This window comes from Erythrolamprus reginae, chromosome 7, assembly GCF_031021105.1.
Source record: "Erythrolamprus reginae isolate rEryReg1 chromosome 7, rEryReg1.hap1, whole genome shotgun sequence".
NCBI classification, from domain to species: domain Eukaryota; kingdom Metazoa; phylum Chordata; class Lepidosauria; order Squamata; family Dipsadidae; genus Erythrolamprus; species Erythrolamprus reginae.
In genome coordinates this window covers 73,069,564-73,088,587 of record NC_091956.1, presented here as the reverse complement: position 1 = coordinate 73,088,587, position 19,024 = coordinate 73,069,564, and the positions used below count along the sequence as shown (strand labels likewise).

At 39.4% G+C, this 19,024-nt stretch overlaps 1 protein-coding gene across 4 annotated transcripts in view; it reads left to right on the top strand.

The window, feature by feature from the left end:
- The window catches only part of FBXW7 (F-box and WD repeat domain containing 7), a 135,401-nt gene extending 119,138 nt beyond the window's left edge, over positions 1–16,263 (top strand). For all 4 annotated transcript variants that reach the window (XM_070757820.1, XM_070757821.1, XM_070757822.1 and 1 more), the window contains 4 exons: positions 1,466–1,647; positions 7,127–7,352; positions 11,156–11,366; positions 14,423–16,263. In XM_070757820.1, coding sequence (XP_070613921.1) covers positions 1,466–1,647; positions 7,127–7,352; positions 11,156–11,366; positions 14,423–14,691 — 888 coding nt within the window. In that variant the 3' untranslated portion in view covers positions 14,692–16,263. The remainder of the gene's footprint in view (positions 1–1,465; positions 1,648–7,126; positions 7,353–11,155; positions 11,367–14,422) is intronic.
- Positions 16,264–19,024: the final 2,761 nt, after the last annotated feature.

The following is a 19,024-nucleotide window of genomic DNA, read 5'->3' as shown; positions in this document are numbered from 1 at the left end:
AAGTCTATTCATCAGCAATGTATTAGAATTCTGGTGGGGGAGAGGAAATCATAATAATTTGACTTAATGATTACGTATCCATGTCTACATGGTGATTTTTACTAATGTCCTTGTATAAAACAGCATTTATCGATATTTATATTCCTGAGTACTAGTTTTCAGTGATTTGTAATATTAATAAAACTACTCGGAGTATAAGACACACCTTTTTACACACACACACCCAAAAGAAGGTGAAAACTTACTATAAATAGTCTCAGCCTGAGAGATCAGAGAGAGATCTGGATACAGTAGTGTTCTCATATATTTATTCTTGGTAGTATAATATTGGTATATAGTATAAGTATAGAACCTACTGTAATTCTAGTCTCATTCTTCTAGAATTATGAACCCCTCCAACAGGTGAGCAATCCATGGGTCTCATGAGCCCCTAACCCAGGGACATATGTTAGTCCTGGACAGCCAATAACAACAAAGTTTGAACTTTATTTATTTTATGTTATTTATTTGTTCAAGTTCAATGCTGCCCAATCCTAAAGGACTCAGGGTGACTTACCACAATAATAAAAATACAATATAAATAGATACAAAACGATAAAAAGAAGTCAAACATCTAAAATTAAAACGTTATCTAAAATGAGCCGAGGTGGTGCAGCAGATAGAGTGCTGTACTGCAGACCACTGAAGCTGACTTGTAGATCTGAAGGTCAGCGGTTCAAATCTCATCACCGGCTCAAGGTTGACTCAGCCTTCCATCCTTCCCAGGTGGGTAAAATGAGGACCCAGATTGTGGGGGCAATAGCCTAGCTCTGTTTAAAAAAGTGCTATTGCTAACATGTTGTAAGCCGCCCTGAGTCTAAGGAGAAGGGCTGCATAAAAATTGAATGAATGAATGAATGAATGAATGAATAAATAAATAAATAAATAAATAAATAAATAAAACTAAAACCACATAAAAAGTTATTTTAAAAGGGAAGTCACAATCATACATATGCATACCATTCATAGAGTATGCCACCAAGAATGTGAATGTATTGCCCCCAGGCCTGCCGGCAAAGCCATGTCTTTGTGACCTTATGAAAGGCCAGCAGGGTGGGAGCAGTACGGACATCGGGCGGTAGTTGATTCTATAGAGCCGGGGCAGTGACATGAAAAAGCAAGCTGTTCCTTTCTTGCACATATTGCAATAACATAGTTTTATGCTGTTCCTGTAGCAAGTATTAATCAAGTATATATTTCAATGTATCCCGGCTAACTTGCTGGTACAGTTTCCCTAATCCATTTGTATATAATGGGGCAATTGAAGAAGGCAATGAGAAAATCATTGTGTTCATATTGCCACATGACTATCTCGGGTATCAGCCTAAAGAATGCAGAATATTACTATGTGCAATAATAATTTGTATTAGTTCATCTGTCTTTTGTTTGTCTAAATGATAATCAGATTTAATTGTTCTATTTTCAGTGTTTAAGAACACTTGTTGGACATACAGGTGGGGTCTGGTCTTCACAGATGAGAGACAATATAATCATCAGTGGATCTACAGACCGGACCCTGAAAGTGTGGAATGCAGAGACTGGAGAATGTATACATACATTATATGGGCATACCTCAACTGTGCGTTGCATGCATCTCCATGAAAAAAGGTAAGCATTTCTCTTCCATCTTTTATTTTAAATGTAACAAATATGTTTTTGACATGTAAGTATTATATTTTATTTATTTATTTATTTATTTGTTGAGTTGAGTTGAAAGGGACCTTACAGGTCATCAAGTCTAACTCCCTGCTTAAGCAGGAAATCCTACAACACCCCAGCCAAATGACAGTCCAATCTCTTCTTAAAAATGTCCAAAGTTGGAGAGTTCACAACCTCCGCTGGCAGGGCCTTCCACTGGTTGATCGCTCTGACCGTCAGGGAGTTCTTCCTTATTTCTAGGTTGAATCTCTCCTTGGTCAGCTTCCAACCGATGTTCCTCGTCTGACCCTCTGGTGCCCGGGAAAACAGCATGACCCCCTCCTATCTGTAGCAATCCCTCAAATACCTGTAGACTGCTATCATGTCCCCCCTGGCCCTTCTTTTCTCTAGGCTATCCATGCCCAGTTCCAGCAATCTCTCCTCGTAAGTCTTGGTTTCTAGGCCCCTAATCATTTTGGTTGCTCTTTTTTGCACCTCCTCTAGAGTTTCTATGTCTCTTTTGAAGTGTGGTGACCAGAACTGAATGCAGTACTCCAGATGTGGTCTGACCAGGGCGCTATAGAGTGGTATTAATACCTGTCTGGTCTTGGAGTGTATCCCCCTGTTAATATAGCTTAGGATTGTGTTGGCCTTTTTAGCCACTGCTGCATATTGCTGGCTCATATTTAGTTGATTATCCACCAAGACTCCGAGATCCCTTTCACAGTCACTACTGCTAAGTAGGGTTCCTCCCAGACTGTATGCGTGTCTAGTTTTTTTTTTTACCTAGGTGAAGGACTTTGCTCTTCTCGACGTTGAACATCATTTTGTTAGTTTGAGCCCACAGCGTTAATCTATCTAGGTCTTTCTGTATTTTGAGTCTATCCTCTAGGGTGTTGGCTATCCCTGCCAGTTTGGTGTCGTCTGCAAATTTGATTAGTTCCCCCTCTATTCCCTCATTTAGGTCATTGATGAAAATGTTGAAGTGAATGTTTGAAGTACAGTGATGCCTCGTCTTACAAACCTCTTGTCATACAAACTTTTCGAGGTTTAAGACCTTACAAACCCAAGCCGCCACCACTGGGATGCCCCGTCTCCGGACTTCTGTTGCCAGCAAAGTGCCCGTTTTTGCGCTGCTGGAATTCCCCTGAGGTTCCCCCCCCCACCATGGGAAATACCACCTCCAGACTTCCGTGTTTTTGCGATGCTGCAGGGGAATCCTAGCAGCGCAAAAACCCGGAAGTCTGGAGGTGGTGTTGGCTGGCAACGGAAGTCCGGAGGTGGGGTTTCCCAGCGAGGGGAGCCTCAGTGAAATCGCAGCATCACAAAAACACGGAAGTCCGGAGATGGGGTTTCGAGGACTTCCACCCGTTTTTGCGCTGCTGGGATTCCCCTGCTGGGATTCTCCTGCAGCATCACAAAAACACGGAAGTCCAGAAGTTGGGTTTCCCATGGAGGGGAGCCTGAAGGGGAATCCCAGTAGCGCAAAAACGGGCGCTTCGGCTAGCAAAAGGGGTGAGTTTTGGGCTTGCACGCATTAATCGCTTTTCCATTGATTCCTATGGGAAACATTGTTTCATGTTACAAACTTTTCACCTTACAAACCTCGTCTCGGAACCAATTAAGTTCGTAAGACGAGGTATCACTGTATATAGTTTGTTAATTTTATATTTAATAGAAAAATATTACACAAGTTGTAAATACAAATAAACTTATGTGTGATTCATTTTATTCTTTCATTTATGTTCAAATTCAGAAAAATCAAAAACAAAAAGTTTCCTGAGGAAACTTTTCCTGGGGGAAAAAGGATGCAAAAAGATATGATAGAAAACTGTTGAATTTAATTATTCAATATGAATTTTCTTCCTGCTGGTTTTTTTCTTTTACTGTAATATTTATTTGTACTAAGCACTTTGCACATTGTCTTGCAAACAAAGCGAACAGTTATAGTTTCTAAGTCAAGATATTAAGATACAAGGCAGATCAATATACAGAAGCAGCTGTTTTTAATTCATTATTAAAAGGCGTGACACATGCAGATAGTTTAGACCTGGGATCATGATCAATATGAATATTTTGTAATCAGGTGTTCCAAGTAAAACAGTGATGGGCAACCTTTTGAGCTTGGTGTGTCAAAATTTGCCAAAAACCCGAGCATAACTCAGGTGGTGTGTCACCTTGAGAAAAAAACCACTCTCACTCTCTCTCACTCTCTTCCTTCCTCTCTCATCACTCACTCTTTCTTTCTTGCTCTCTCTCTCTCCCTCTCTCTCTTCCTTTCTTTCCTTCTCTCTTCCTTCCACTTTTTTCTCTTTCTCTCTTTTCCTTCCTTCCCCTCTTCCCCTCCCCCTCCCTCTCTCCTACTCTTCTCCTACTCTTCCTCTCCTGCTTTTCTTTCTCCTCCTCCTTCTCTTCCTCCTCCACTCCTCTTCCTCCTCCTCTCCTTTTTCTCCTCTTCCTCTCCTGCTTTTCTTTCTCCTCCTCCTTCTCTTCCTCCTCCTCTTCCTCTCCTTTTCCTCCTCTTCCTCCTCCTCTCATTTTTCCTCTTCCTCTTCTCCTTTTCTTTCTCCTCCTCCTTCTCTTCTTCCTCTCCTTTTTCTCCTCCTCTTTCTCCTCCTCTCCTTTTCCTCCTCCTCTCCTTTTTCTCCTACTCTTCCTCTCCTGCTTTTCTTTCTCCTCCTTCTCTCCTTTTCACCCTCTTCCTCCTCCTCTCATTTTTCCTCTTCCTCTTCTCCTTTTCTTTCTCCTCCTCCTTCTCTTCCTCCTCCTCTCCTTTTTCTCCTACTCTTCCTCTCCTGCTTTTCTTTCTCCTCCTCCTCTTCCTCCTCCTCCTCCTCTCCTTTTTCTCCTCCTCTTCATCTTCTTTCCCCCTCTTCCTCCTCTCCTTTTTCTCCTCCTCTTCCTCTCCTTTTCCTCCTCTTCCTCCTCCTCTCCTTTTTCTCCTCTTCATCTCCTCCATTTCCTTCTGGTTCTCCTTCTTCTGCTCTTCCTTCTCCTTCTCCTCTTCCGCTTTCTCCTCCTCTCCTTTTCCTCCTCCTCTTCCTCTCCTTTTCCTCCTCTTCCTCCTCCTCTCATTTTTCCTCTTCCTCTTCTCCTTTATCTCTTCCTTCCTTCCCCTCTTCCTCCCTTTCTCTCTCCTTCTCGTTCACTTTTCTCTCCCTTCCCTCCTTCTTTCCTCTCCTCTTTCCCTCCCTCTTTTTCCCTTCTTTCTCTCCACGTCTCCGGCGGGCAGACGGCTTTGCTAACCGGCACAAGGTTCAAGCCAGCTGCCCGGGAAAGCCCTGTGCCAGCCAGGAAAGCCGGCTTTACGGGAAAGCAGCACACTTTTCAAATGCGCTGCTTTCCTGCTGCAACTCTTTCCTGGGCGGGGGGGGCTAAACAGAGGCGGTGGCGGGGGGTTCAAGGGACCAACAGCCGGTCCTTTTCGAGGCTGCGTTGTTGCAGCGTCTGAGGCCGCCGCTGCCTCCGCCTCCAGGCGAAGGGATCTCCTCGGTGGGTGGCCTCGGAGGCTGCAACAACGCAGCCCCGAAAAGGACCGGCTGTTGGTCCCTTAAACCTGCCGCTGTCGCCCACTGCGGAGATCCCTTCGCCTGGAGGCGGAGGCGGCGGCCTCAGACGCTGCAACAACGCAGCCCCAAAAAGGACCGGCTGTTGGTCCCTTGAACCCGCCGCCGCCGCCTCTGTTCGGGCGAAGGGATCTCCGCAGTGGGCGGCAGCAGCTTGAAGAGACCAACAGCCGATCCTCATTGAGCTGAGTTTCCTTTGGCTTCCTTCGAGGCAGCAGGTGAGCTTTGCAGTTTTGCCTCGAAGGAAGCCAAAGGAAGCTCAGCTCGGGGGCGGGCCTGAAGCAGCAGCCGCCTACTCCGCCCCACGCTTCGGCCGCGCTGGGGCCAAGTAAGCTGAGGCTAGGCCCGTCGCCCCGGCTCCAAGTGCGGGGCCTGGGCGGGCAAGCATTGGGAGGGCCTCGCCGTCACTTGGCAGGAGAAGAGCTCCCCTCCCCACGATCTGGGACAGCATGGCCGTCAGCAAGTTAGTGTGCGGGGGTCCTGATGGCTTGCTTACGGTCCCCTCCAGCCGCTCATGCAGGGTTTCCAGGCTTCTCGCGGGGCGGCGAAGAAGCAAAAAAGCGGCACTGAAGGGACCAATACGGTCTGCAGCTTAGCGTCTGGAGGAGGAGGAGGAGGAAAGCCAGGGGGCGGGGAGGAAAGCGGGCCTGCAATTGGCCAATTTCTTTCTTGCCTTCAGGGAGAGGAACTGCTGCTGCTCTGCCATAGGGTGCTTTCCTCCCCTCCCCCTAGCTTTCTTACTTGCCACCGCCAGACTCTCAGCAGCAGAGTAGAGGGGAGATTCGGGAGCAGCCGCGTGTCACCAAAAATGGCTACGCGTGTCAGTGCTGACACGCGTGTCATAGGTTCGCCATCACTGAAGTAAAATAATGTGATATTAAATAGAAGAAAAATACAGGTGGTCCTCAACTTACAACCATTTGGTTAGTTGCCATTCAAAGTTTCAGCAATACTGAAAAAGTGACTTGTGACCGTTTTTCTCACTTACGACCTTTGCAGTATCCCCGTGGTATGACAACTGGTTCTTATTTAGAGCTATTGCAGTGTCCCAGGGGCCTTTTGATCACCTTTTGTGACCTTCTGACAAGCAAAGTCAGTAGGGAAACCAGATTCATTTAACAACCATATTGCTAATTTTAACAACTGCAGTAATTCATGTAACTAGTAGCAAAAACACTCATAAAATGGCTCAATTGTCATAAATTGAGGAGTACCTGTATAAAGATGTTTATTTATTTTTTTCAAAATACTTTATTAATTTTCCATAAAAGGACATACAGACTCACAAACATTTAAACACATAGTAGGGGTTATAATCCCTCTCTTCTTGAAGTCAATTTTTAATACAAAAAAAGGATAAATTCTTAAGTCATTAAATCAACATAGTACTGTATTCTAAGTGAAAAGAAGAATTTTGTTTACATATTCTAATAAACATAGGGTTAAGTTAATAAAAAAGAAAAAACCAACAAAAAATTCCAATAACATTTTGATGTATTCATGCAATTTTCATAACCTTAATTTTGATTTTATTTTTGTCTATCCATGTATAAACTTTATTCCAGATAATATAAAATTCAGATTCTTCTTGATCATTCAGCATAAAGATGTTTAAGAGTCTTAATTTCAACCTTTATATTTTAATGTGTTGCTAAATTCCATATCTCCTGGTGAAGACAGTTTATTTCTGAAATCCCAGAACTTACTGCAAATATATTTTCTTTTTCAGCCTAAAAACCTGGTTGTGGTATTTCAATTAAATATTTTTTTATCATCTATAAATTCTGTCAATTTAAATGTCTGCTTAAACGTACAATCCTGAATTTAGTGTGGACTAAATACTGCTAAAACAGCCACATTATTTTTATTTTTCCACTTCCTAGAGTTGTCAGTGGGTCTCGAGATGCCACCCTGAGAGTTTGGGACATAGAAACAGGCCAGTGTTTACATGTTCTGATGGGTCATGTAGCTGCAGTCCGATGTGTACAATATGATGGCAGGAGGGTTGTTAGTGGAGCTTATGATTTCATGGTCAAAGTTTGGGATCCAGAAACTGAAACCTGCCTACACACCTTGCAAGGGCATACTAATAGAGTCTATTCATTACAGGTAAGTGTTTTGTACTGTGCCTTCAGTATTCAACCAGAGTAATTAATTGGTGCCTAATATTTACTGAGCAGCCAGTACATTATTGGCAACTAATAAGTCAAAACATTTGGTCTATGCATTCTGTATTTCCCTTTTTCTTCTTTTCCCTATTCCTTTGTGTTACATTGTGACATTGAAAAACTACAGTGACTTATTTTCCAAGCATTTAGTCTAGATCAGGGGTCCCCAAACTTTTTACCCAGGGGGCCAGTTCACTGTCCCTCGGACTGTTGGAGGGCCGGACTATTAAAAAAAAACTATGAACAAATCCCTATGCACACCGCACATACCTTGTTTTAAAGTAAAAAACAAAATGGGAACGTACTATTTAGAGGGGGGAGAAGGTCTGAAATTCATATATGTTTATGTTTTGTTTTTAAATTTCTGTTGTTAACATCTGATTGGCTATCCAAGGTTTTCTTGGCTTATGAAAAATGTATAAAGAAAGAAGGAAGCACTTTGGCATAATGGTTAATAAGTTAGAAATATAATTGGTGCTGCACTTTTTGAAGGAACATTAAGGAGGGAATTTAATTCAAAGAAAATGAATGTAACTGGATGACAAAATTAGGAAAAAAACCTTTTGCAACTTTTTTGATGATTGATATTAGTTACTAACAAAATACTGCATTTCATTCATGGAAAATTAGATGATACACTGTGTTGTTTGAATGTATGTTGAGAGAAAATTTTAAAAAAATTAACACCCCCCCCCAAAAAAACCAGTCCTTCCTTCCCCTGTCCCTCCATTCATTTCATTCTTCCTTTCTTCCTTGTTCCCTCCATTTCTCCTTCCTTCCTTCCCTCCTTCCTTCCTCTCCACTTCTCCTTCCCTCCCTCTCTTTCCCTTTTCTTTCTTTCTTTCTCTGTTTTCCCTGTGCTCTTTCCACTCATTGGTGGGCCGGATAAATGGCCTCAGTGGGCCGCATGTGGCCCACGGGCCATAGTTTAGGGACCGCTTGTCTAGATGATCTGGAATGCGCTAGCTGTTCTGCCTACACACCCATATATTTGAGAGGAGCTTCTTAACTATAGCTCAAAATTTAGCATGTCTTTTAAAATTGACTTATTTGTGCAATTAATAATAAGGATTAAGAATGATTAGGGATGTTTGTTATATATTATTATTATTATTATTTATTAGATTTGTATGCCGCCCCTCTCCGAAGACTCAGAGTATTATTACTGTTCTCTTGTGTTACAGAAAAGTCTGTAAATGTTTTTTTCTAATAAGTTACTAATGAATTGGGTAAAAGATTTTAAACGGACTCTTAAATTTTAAATATACTTAAAATTTAAAAAATGAATAATTCTCATTGGATGGATCTGTTAATGACAATAAATTATTTACATTTAAAGCATTTCTTAGAGTGTCAGAGATATTTTTGTTATTACAAGAAATAAATTAGCCATGAAATAGTAGCACGTTTAAAGAAAGTGCTTTGCAAACAGTTATATTAAAGTTATAACAGTTTTATTTTAATTCTTTTTCATGCATATACTTGAAAATATAACTACTTCTAAAATAGAAAGTGTAAATATAGTTGCATTGATTAATTTATTTCATTTAATCAAATTGAAATGTTTTAAACATTAAGATGAATTTTTAAACCAGTTTAATAGAAATGCATATTTCATTGATTGGATCCATGTCTACTATACTTGCTACAAAAAGAGATAGAGATGAAAGTATTTTAACAAGGATTAATTTTTTTTTCCCAATTGCATTGTGGAGATTAGAGTTTCTGATTTCTAGCTCTTAAAGTCACATTCTTTTTTTGACAATTAAGACTTTTTTCATGGCATGCTGTCCATAACCACTGATTGAGGTTCATTGAAAGCCAGTTTAATAACAGAACATCATCAACATTTCTACATATATTATAGCAAGTTTTCTAATATGATAAAGACTTAACAAAATTATTATCACCTAAGCTTCTTTGGTCCACAAATCACTTTATCAGAATAACTTTTTAGATTGTGTTTGTGTGTGTGTGTGTGTACGTACATATTTGCACACCCATTTGTGGAAATGTTTTTTTGAAAAGAGTGAAATTTGAGGGTAGTTAAATGTAGAACATGTCAGTGACTCTAATATTGGCAATAGAAATATGACAAAACAGTTATTATTTATTTATTTATTTTATTTGTTCATTTTATTTGTTTATTAGATTTATAGGCTTTTATTAGATTTATTATTAGATTTATTCTCCCAGCGGACTCAGGGCAATTTACAAGGATAAAAAAACATAATAATAAAATGCAATGATAAAATACAATATAAAACCCCAACAATAAACATCAATTCTTCGTACATTCGGAGCAGCTGGCCAGAGCAGAGTATAGCACTCAACAGGCCCAAGCCAGTTGACAGAGCCGTGTTTAAGGACCTTTCCAAAGGCCATGAGGGTGGGGGCCAGAAGGGAAAAAAAAGATAATTCCCCCAAAAAGATTACAGTGCCCATGGACCGGCACTGATAGAACTAGCTTCATGACATCACCAGCAGTTTGCTACCGGTTTGGGCGAACTAGTCCGAACAGGCAGACCCCACCTCTGGTCCATGGAGGGTATAGAATATTAGTTACAACTCTAAAACATGTATCTAGAATGGCTTTAAAATATTTAAGTTCAAATTCTAACTGTATAATGTAGAATTTTAAATTGTGTTGACCTTTATTTCAGCTAATCATCCTCAGTTTTAATTTGCTATAGTTGAGATTATAGTCTGTGTTTTATAATTAGTAACCCATATCTGCTAGCTTTTTTTAAAAGTGCTTTGAATGTTTTTTGAAATCAAAATATAACAAGACTAAAATAAAATACACACTAATGTGGCCTGTATTGTAGTATGCCTTTTTCAGTCTGTTAGTAGATATTAGAAAATAAATCTTGCATCCTGTCTAAATCATATTAAATATATGGGAATAACTTTCACTATGATAACACTATGGTAACATTGTTCCTAGTTTCACCCCTCCTCTAAATATTGGAGGCACATATGCTCCGAAGCATTTTTAAAATGAAGATTTATTCAGTGTCAAAAACTGGCTTCTTGTTCCAAATGAGTAGGAAGTAGCTTCCTGAAGTAAAGTGTTTATCCTGAACAAAAAATTGATAATTTTGATAAGTTTGTGATAGCTTACATTCTCTTAATATGTATTGAACTTAGTAATATCAGACTATTCACAGATTTGTATCAACTTACATTCTGAAGAGAAAAATGGGAAATAATCACAATTTAACATAAATATTGAATTTAAAATAAGATATTGACAAAATTGAACGGGTCCAAAGACAGGCTACAAAAATGGTGGAAGGTCTTAAGCATAAAACGTATCAGGAAAGACTTCATGAACTCAATCTGTATAGTTTGGAGGACAGAAGGAAAAGGGGGGACATGATCAAAACATTTAAATATGTTAAAGGGTTAAATAAGGTCCAGGAGGAAAGTGTTTTTAATAGGAAAGTGAACACAAGAACAATGGGACACAATCTGAAGTTAGTTGGGGGAAAGATCAAAAGCAACATGAGAAAATATTATTTTACTGAAAGAGTAGTAGATCCTTGGAACAAACTTCCAGCAGACGTGGTAGATAAATCCACAGTAACTGAATTTAAACATGCCTGGGATAAACATATATCCATCCTAAGATAAAATACAGAAAATAGTATAAGGGCAGACTAGATGGATCATGAGGTCTTTTTCTGCCGTCAGTCTTCTATGTTTCTATATGTTGATATATGTAAACTTCTTTTCTCATAGTTTGATGGTATCCATGTGGTGAGTGGATCTCTTGACACTTCAATCCGAGTTTGGGATGTAGAAACAGGAAATTGCATTCACACATTAACAGGTCATCAGTCATTAACAAGTGGAATGGAACTCAAAGACAACATTCTTGTGTCTGGGAATGCAGATTCTACCGTCAAAATCTGGGATATCAAAACAGGACAGTGTTTACAGACGTTACAAGGTAAGATTTCAACTAAGTCATAAAAGTGTTTCAGCACTAATCTATATACTGTACATGTAGGCATGATTATATATTATTGCATATTTGTAAACTATGTAATTATTAAAAGATTGGTTCAAAGCAGCAGTGAGTTGCACCAGTGAGTGTGCAATTTCGGCGAATTTTTGTTTCCGTGCATACATGGAAGCAATCGCAAAATCTCGTGTGTGAGCATCCCTCACGAAATGTTGCACAGGAAGCCCAAAAGCCAAAAATTCAAGAAAAAATATGGCAGATTTTGGGAACAGGAAGAAACTGAAAAATCGTTGGCTTCTCAACTAAAACAACTACAGTGGTACCTCATCATACGAACTTAATTGGTTCCAGGAGGAGGTTCGTAAGGTGAAAAGTTCGTAAGATGAAACAATGTTTCCCTTAGGAATCAATGTAAAAGCAAATAATGCGTGCAAATCCTTCAGGATCCCAAACTTTAGAAGGGAGGCGAACAGAGGGCAGGGAGGAGCAGCTAAAGGGGGCGGGTGGAAGAAGCAAGACTAGGCTAAAGGGTGAGTGGGAAGGAAGAAAGGCAAGGGGGGCGCCCCTCCCTTTTCTTTCTTCAAAAGACACCTTTTCAGTTCCTTTGCAAGCACCTTGTTCTCTGCAAAAATTTTCCTCCCCCAAGCTGCCCCTCCCTCCTCCCTTTTCTTTCTTAAAAAGACACCCTTTCAGTTCCTTTGCAAGCACGTTGTTCTCTGCAAAATGTTTCCTACTCCAAGCAGCCCCTCCCTTTTCTTTCTTCAAAAAAAGGGGGGGAAGAAACCCCTTCATCCCAGCAGCAGCTGCTTGGGTTCGTAAGGTGAAAATAGTTCGGAAGAAGAGGCAAAAAAATCTTAAACACCGGGTTCGTATCTTGAAAAGTTTGTTAGAAGAGGCGTTCGTAAAATGAGGTACCACTGTATATTATATTATATCTATACTGAAGCATTCTGTGAGAAAAATAATCTGAGGCAACATATTTCAATTTTTTGTACTCTTCCTCATAAATAAAATCTGCAAACACTATAGGAACTGATTTTTTTAAATAATAGAGTAAAATTTCCACAAAAAGTACTTTGTTGGCTTTGCAACGGAAACAATTGTACATATGAAGACAATTGTATTCAGTCTGGTGTGCGTTTCTTATGGAATGAAACTAAAACAAAACCTGTACTGTATATTTTTTCCAAATAATTGTATTAAAGCTTTGAATAAAACAATTAAAGATAATAAGGAGCTAAAGTAGAAGAGGGGGAGAGAGAATTGCAAGAAAAATAAATTTCCCTTCCCCTAAGAAAACAACTTCTGCTTTGTGGTAAATGTAAATAATTGTCTAATCTCCTTACCTTCTCTTGACTAACCAATATATAAAACTCTTCATCCTATTACCCGTTTCTTAATAGTAAATCAGATAAGAAACATCTTATCTGTTACCAGCAAAAATATCCATTCAAAGCGCTAACATTTTAACCTTAACATATATAAAACTGAACATTCCGCAACTCACCTCTTAACTAACAAAATCCATTTAAAAGTCATGAAATTGTTCCATCATCATAATATAAACAAAATATAAAAAACTTAAGCTTAACTTGACAAAAGAGGAGCCATTACCCTTTTACAAACGATTACTCCAATGCACATAACATCTTATCTTCAAATACACATTCATATGTCCACTCTATTGACAGATCCATATTTCACAAGTCTAAAATAATCTCAGTATCCTAATGCAGAGAAAAGTATAAAGATAAATAAATGTGTATCAGCAATAAATAAATTTTGCATTAAAAAAAACCCAAAAATTTCCAGATTTCCTTATTTTAACCAAAGAAAATAGTTATGTAAAACCAGTGTAAGTACTATAAAATTAGTACATAAAAATATTTTAAATCACATCCAGTAAGTAAAATACCCCTTTGCCCAAGCTGGATTTTGTTGTCTCCAAACCAGGATCTGCCGTTTGGACTGGATCTCTGATGGCATTCCACACTGGTGGTCATTACTGGACTAGGACAAAGAACTCACCTCTGCCTATTGTATTTTGGATTTGAACTAGTTTAATGTCCGCCCTCTGCTAAGAAACGGACATGGGGACCGCCTCCCAGAGTCAGACACAACCAGACAAGATAAACCTTTACTTTTTAAGAAAAATATAGTACAGTGGTACCTCGTGATACGAACCCTTCGCCATACGAATAATCCGAGATACGAACCCAGGGTTCAGAAATTTTTTGCCTCTTCTTCCGAACTTTTTCCGTCTTATGAACCCACCGCCCGAACGCCGAACACGGAAGTTCAGCAAAAGTTCCGGTTCGGGTGGCCGCCGAGAAGCCCCACCGCCCGGCTGTCGCCTTTTGAAACAGCTGGGGGGGGGGGGTCTCGGCGTCCTCACGAACCCGAACGTCAAACCCGAACTTTTGCCGAACTTCCAGGTTCGGCATTCGGGAGGCCGCCGAGAAGCCCCGCCACTCGGCTGTCGCCTTTTGAAACAGCTGAGGGGCTTCTCGGCGTTCTCCTGAACGCCGAACCCAGAAGTTCGGCAAAAATTCAGGGTCGGCGTTCGGGTTCAGGAGGACGCTGAGAAGCCCCGCCGCCCGGCTGTCAGCTTTTCAAAAGAGCCGCGGAGCTGTCGGCCTGGTCGGGAGGCTCAAACGGAGGTGGGGAATCCCAATAGGGAAATCCATGGGCGGAGCTTTGACGTCACGAAGACGTCCTTCCTGGAGTCCATGAACTTTCGGGTTCGGCATTGGGAGAATGCTGAGAAGCGCCAGGCTGTTTCAAAAGGTGACAGCCATGCGGCGGCATTTTTTTGCAGGTTTTTTTCTTGCACGCATTCATTCATTTTACATTGTTTCCTATGGGAAACAATGTTTCGTCTTACGAACGTTTCGCCTTACGAACCTCCTCCAGGAACCAATTAAGTTTGTAAGGCGAGGTATTACTGTATTTGCTTTTGGGGGAGAGGAGGGCTAGTTTAGTAGATTACCGTGATGTTACTTTTTTTTTCTAACTTAATTTTGAATTTTTATTTGCTCTAGGTCCCAACAAGCATCAGAGTGCTGTGACCTGTTTACAGTTCAACAAGAACTTTGTAATTACCAGCTCAGATGATGGGACTGTAAAATTGTGGGACTTAAAAACGGGTGAATTTATCCGAAATCTAGTTACATTGGAAAGTGGAGGAAGTGGAGGTGTTGTATGGCGGATCAGAGCCTCCAACACAAAGCTAGTGTGTGCAGTTGGAAGCCGGAATGGGACTGAGGAAACCAAGCTGCTGGTATTGGACTTTGATGTGGATATAAAGTGAAGCTTGAAAAGATTATTTTGTCCAGAAATGCAAATGATGTTCTTGTCCTTTCTCCCTCCCTCTACAAAAAGGAAAAAACAAAAACAAAACCCTTGTCCTTGGTGGTGCAGGATGTTGGCTTGGGGCAACAGATCCTAAAGACCTACAGGCTACACAAGAGAAGACACAAAATTGAAAACTGTAACTGACAAAAAAGGCATTTGCTTTTCTCTTTACATCAAAGACTTCACCTTGGACAGGGCCAGCTTTGCAAAATGTGACTTTCTGTATCAAGCCAGGTGCAATTACTTCTTTTCTGTTTTCCTCTCAATGATCACTGAGCTTTGTTGAGATGTAGAAGTTGTTACAATTCTTGTTAATCCCGTTCTTTTACTCTACCTTATTCTAGAAAGGAGATTCACATCTCCATTATCAGTTATTGTCTTTCAAACAAGACAGCATCTGGGAAAGCAGAGTCCTTTATGTGTGGGAAAGCTAAACTTACTGTGAATTGTTTTGTACAGTTTTACAGCTTTTATTTTTTTTTTTGCCAACCATTGCCAATGTCAATCACAGTATTAGTCTTCGTTGATCTCTTTTACTCTTGCTTCCATCTATGTTCTTCAATGCATAAGTTACTCTGAGGTGGCAAATTGTCCTGGATTTGAAGATTTCTCAGATGGATTTAATATATGATGCTGGTGCTAGAAGTAGGTCTTCAATTATGGGATTGTTGTCCCAGCCCTGTACTGTATTCCCAGTGGCCAAACTTATTTATGCTGCTAAATGAAAGGAAAAAAAAATATTTTTATTTTTTTTCTGCTGTGACGTTTTAGTCCCAGACTGAATTCCAAATTTGCTCTAGTTTGGTTACAGAGAAGAGACTTTTTTGCCACTGAAACTTAAGCCAACTGTGCCTCTAAGAGGCTGTGAATGGAAAAGTTTCAGACAATTTAGAGTGAAGTTTGCTTGCAAGTAAAGAGAGTGTGTGCAACGCTTATTTTCTTTTTTTCCTTTTTTATTTTTATTTTTTTCTGGGCAAAAATTAAAATACATTCCTTCGAACAAAGCTTTCGAAGCCTGTTCTGTGGGGAAGTGTCTTTGTGAGGGCTGTGGTGAATGGAATAAACAGACACGAAACTGACAATATATTTTAAAAATATTCAAAGTGAAAACAAAATTGCTGGTCGGTTGTAGTGTTTTGCAGAATTTGAGAACAGCTGTTACAGTTGGGTGAGTAACTGACAAAGCAAAAATGCTTCGGTTTTTCTGTTAAAGTTGTCATATAAAGAAGAATGCAATTGTCAAATTGATTTGCCTCATTCTCCAAGAGCCACAACTCAAGTTGAACTGTGAAAGTGGTTTAACACTGTATCCTAGCTGATCTTTTTTTTCCTCCTTTTTTTGGTTTATTTATAGTCTGTTTCTTTTAAAGAAATCAGATTTCAATTTGTTAATTTTAGATATGTAACAACCTGACAGGATGGAGGAAAAACTTTTAAAGGGATTGTGTCTATGATTTAATTCACCTAGAAATTTTATTTTCTTATAAATTAAGTGCAATAAAATGTGTTTTTTTTTTCATGTTAAAAAGTCTTCCTACTAATGATTTAATACTGCAATATTCCCATGTTTGGATGGAATGGAGCATTGCGAAACTATTTATCTACATGTGTAATAGGATAAACATACAAATTTTGAATTGACTTTTCAGGTTTCCAGCAAAATCCTCATTACCCTGGTTGTTAGAATCAGCTGAAAAACATTTGAAGGAATTGGAGCAACAATTGGATTTTATACATATAAACAGCCTAAGTTAAGTAAAAGTAAATAAAGCATTGACTATTTTTCTGTATGATCCACAGAGCAATAAGGACACTCCTTTCTGACATAATAATTACCAAAGAACAAAAAAAGTTAATCGAAAGTACCAAAAATATGTCTGTAAACTGGAAGAGTAGGATACTGAGAGGTCAAACATGATTCAGTATTAGTCATTGATAAAGTGAAGTATGATGGTACAAAAAAAGGGGCCAATTTCATGGTAATTGGTAATTGAATTGGTAATGAGTAAGAAAGAAATCTCGGAAGCACAACTGGTAGCTCAATGAAAACAAAGTAGTACACAGCCTCTGTGCAAAGACCAAATACTTTGGAGGTAAGTTGAAATGAAAATAAAACAGCTTTCATTACACATCTACAATACGGTAGTTATTTTTACACATTGAGATATTGTAGAGAAAATTGCAAAAAGGCACAATAATCAATATAGCGGTGTTGCTCCACTATGATACATAGTGGCTTTTTGGATTAGAAAAAGACAGCAAGTAAAGGGCAGGAAATTTCACATATTTTTTCATTGATAAAACATTGGATCACTAATTCAAGCTGTATTCTGGACAGATTCTGTGATCGGCCGCTCTCGGTAGGAGGTCCGGGTCCAGTCCAGTGTGAGGATGAAAGAGCTCACCGCGTCTGCTGGGACTCCTCCGGTTCCTGCTGTCCTCATGATTCATCAGGACCGGTCACAGATAGCGGGTGGGCTGGTCACAGACAGCAGGTGGGCCGGATGCGGCCCATGGGCCGCCCCTTGCCCAGGTCTGGTCTAAATGGAAATAATTGGACTGTTGCACTAAATCAAAGTGGTAATTAAAACACTGCAATATAATAATTGAAAATTATTTCAATCCTCCCTATATGCACACACAAGCGAATTAATTGGAATAAATAACAAGGGTGATTACACCATATTGTGATATTCATGTACATGCCTACAAATAGTATAAGTGGACTCAAATAATTAGAAATAATGTCTGTCTATAGACACTAGGAAAAATTATTTCACCACATTATGAACTTTGTCATATGAGCATAAAGGTAAAGAATAGTATTTTATTTTGTTCTATTAGCAGTCTTCTTCATTCCAATTTTGTCATGTAAAACAAATTTGAAGTTGAATGAACAAAAAGGGTAGAAACAAAGCAAAGATCCAAATAAATATAAATCAGTAATGTTAACAGCAGGGTTTTTTAAAAAAAATTTATTTTCACATTTCTGTGTTCAGGGTTTTTATAAATACATAAACACTCACACACATTTTTGTAGAATTATTTCAGATACATAACTGGGCTAGATGCAGACATTGGATGAATCTTAAGGATAGGAAAATGTATGTTCTAAAACAGTCATTTCACTGTGATTCCTACATTCATTCCTGATATAAAATTATACAGAATTCACATTTTAGCCTAATGCAATTAGATATTTTATATATGCTTTCTTATGATAGTTATCAAACTATAATTTTATGCTTTCCAAATTCCCAATAAACCGTTAAATCTTAACTGAATTTGAACCTGAAAAAGCAAGAAATGCTCAATAACACTTTATAAAAATGAATTGTTTTTTGCAGGCACTGATACCAATACAGTGGTACCTCATCATACGAACTTAATTGGTTCCAGGAGGAGGTTCGTAAGGTGAAAAGTTCGTAAGATGAAACAATGTTTCCCATAGGAATCAATGTAAAAGCAAATAATGCGTGCAAATCCTTCAGGAAAATCCCAAACTTTAGAAGGGAGGCGAACAGAGGGCAGGGAGGAGCAGCTAAAGGGGGCGGGTGGAAGAAGCAAGGCTAGGCTAAAGGGTGAGTGGGAAGGAAGAAAGGCAAGGCGGGCGCCCCTCCCCTTTCTTTCTTCAAAAGACACCGTTTCAGTGCCTTTGCAAGCACATTCTCTGCAAAAATTTTCCTCCCCCAAGCTGCCCCTCCCTCCTCCCTTTTCTTTCTTAAAAAGACACCCTTTCAGTGCCTTTGCAAGCACATTGTTCTCTGCAAAATCTTTCCTACTCCAAGCAACCCCTCCCTTTTCTTTCTTCAAAAAAGGGGAAAAAAAGAAACCCCTTCATCCCAGCAGCAGCTGCTTGGGTTCGTAAGGTGAAAATAGTTCGGAAGAAGAGGCAAAAAAATCTTAAACACTGGGTTCATATCTTGAAAAGTTTGTTAGAAGAGGCGTTCGTAAGATGAGGTACCACTGTATTTGGTTACTTCTGGTCAGTGTTGAATCCTTGAAACTGCTTGCACAAGTCCTTGCAACTCCTGCAACTAAAATGACTCCAATTCTGCTCTTTGCAAATCTTTTAGAAGTTAACATTTTCTGCTTATCAGACTTCAAGTGTATGACATGATCAATCAGTCTATAAGAAGCCATCTAATAAGCACAATCATCTGTCTTATTTAATGCAAAATACAAATACTCTTGATGGTTCATTTTTCACTAAATAGAATTACTAGGCCACTGATCTTTGCCAGACACAATCCCTAAAACTGTTTTTCAAATAGTGGGGTGCCCCCCCT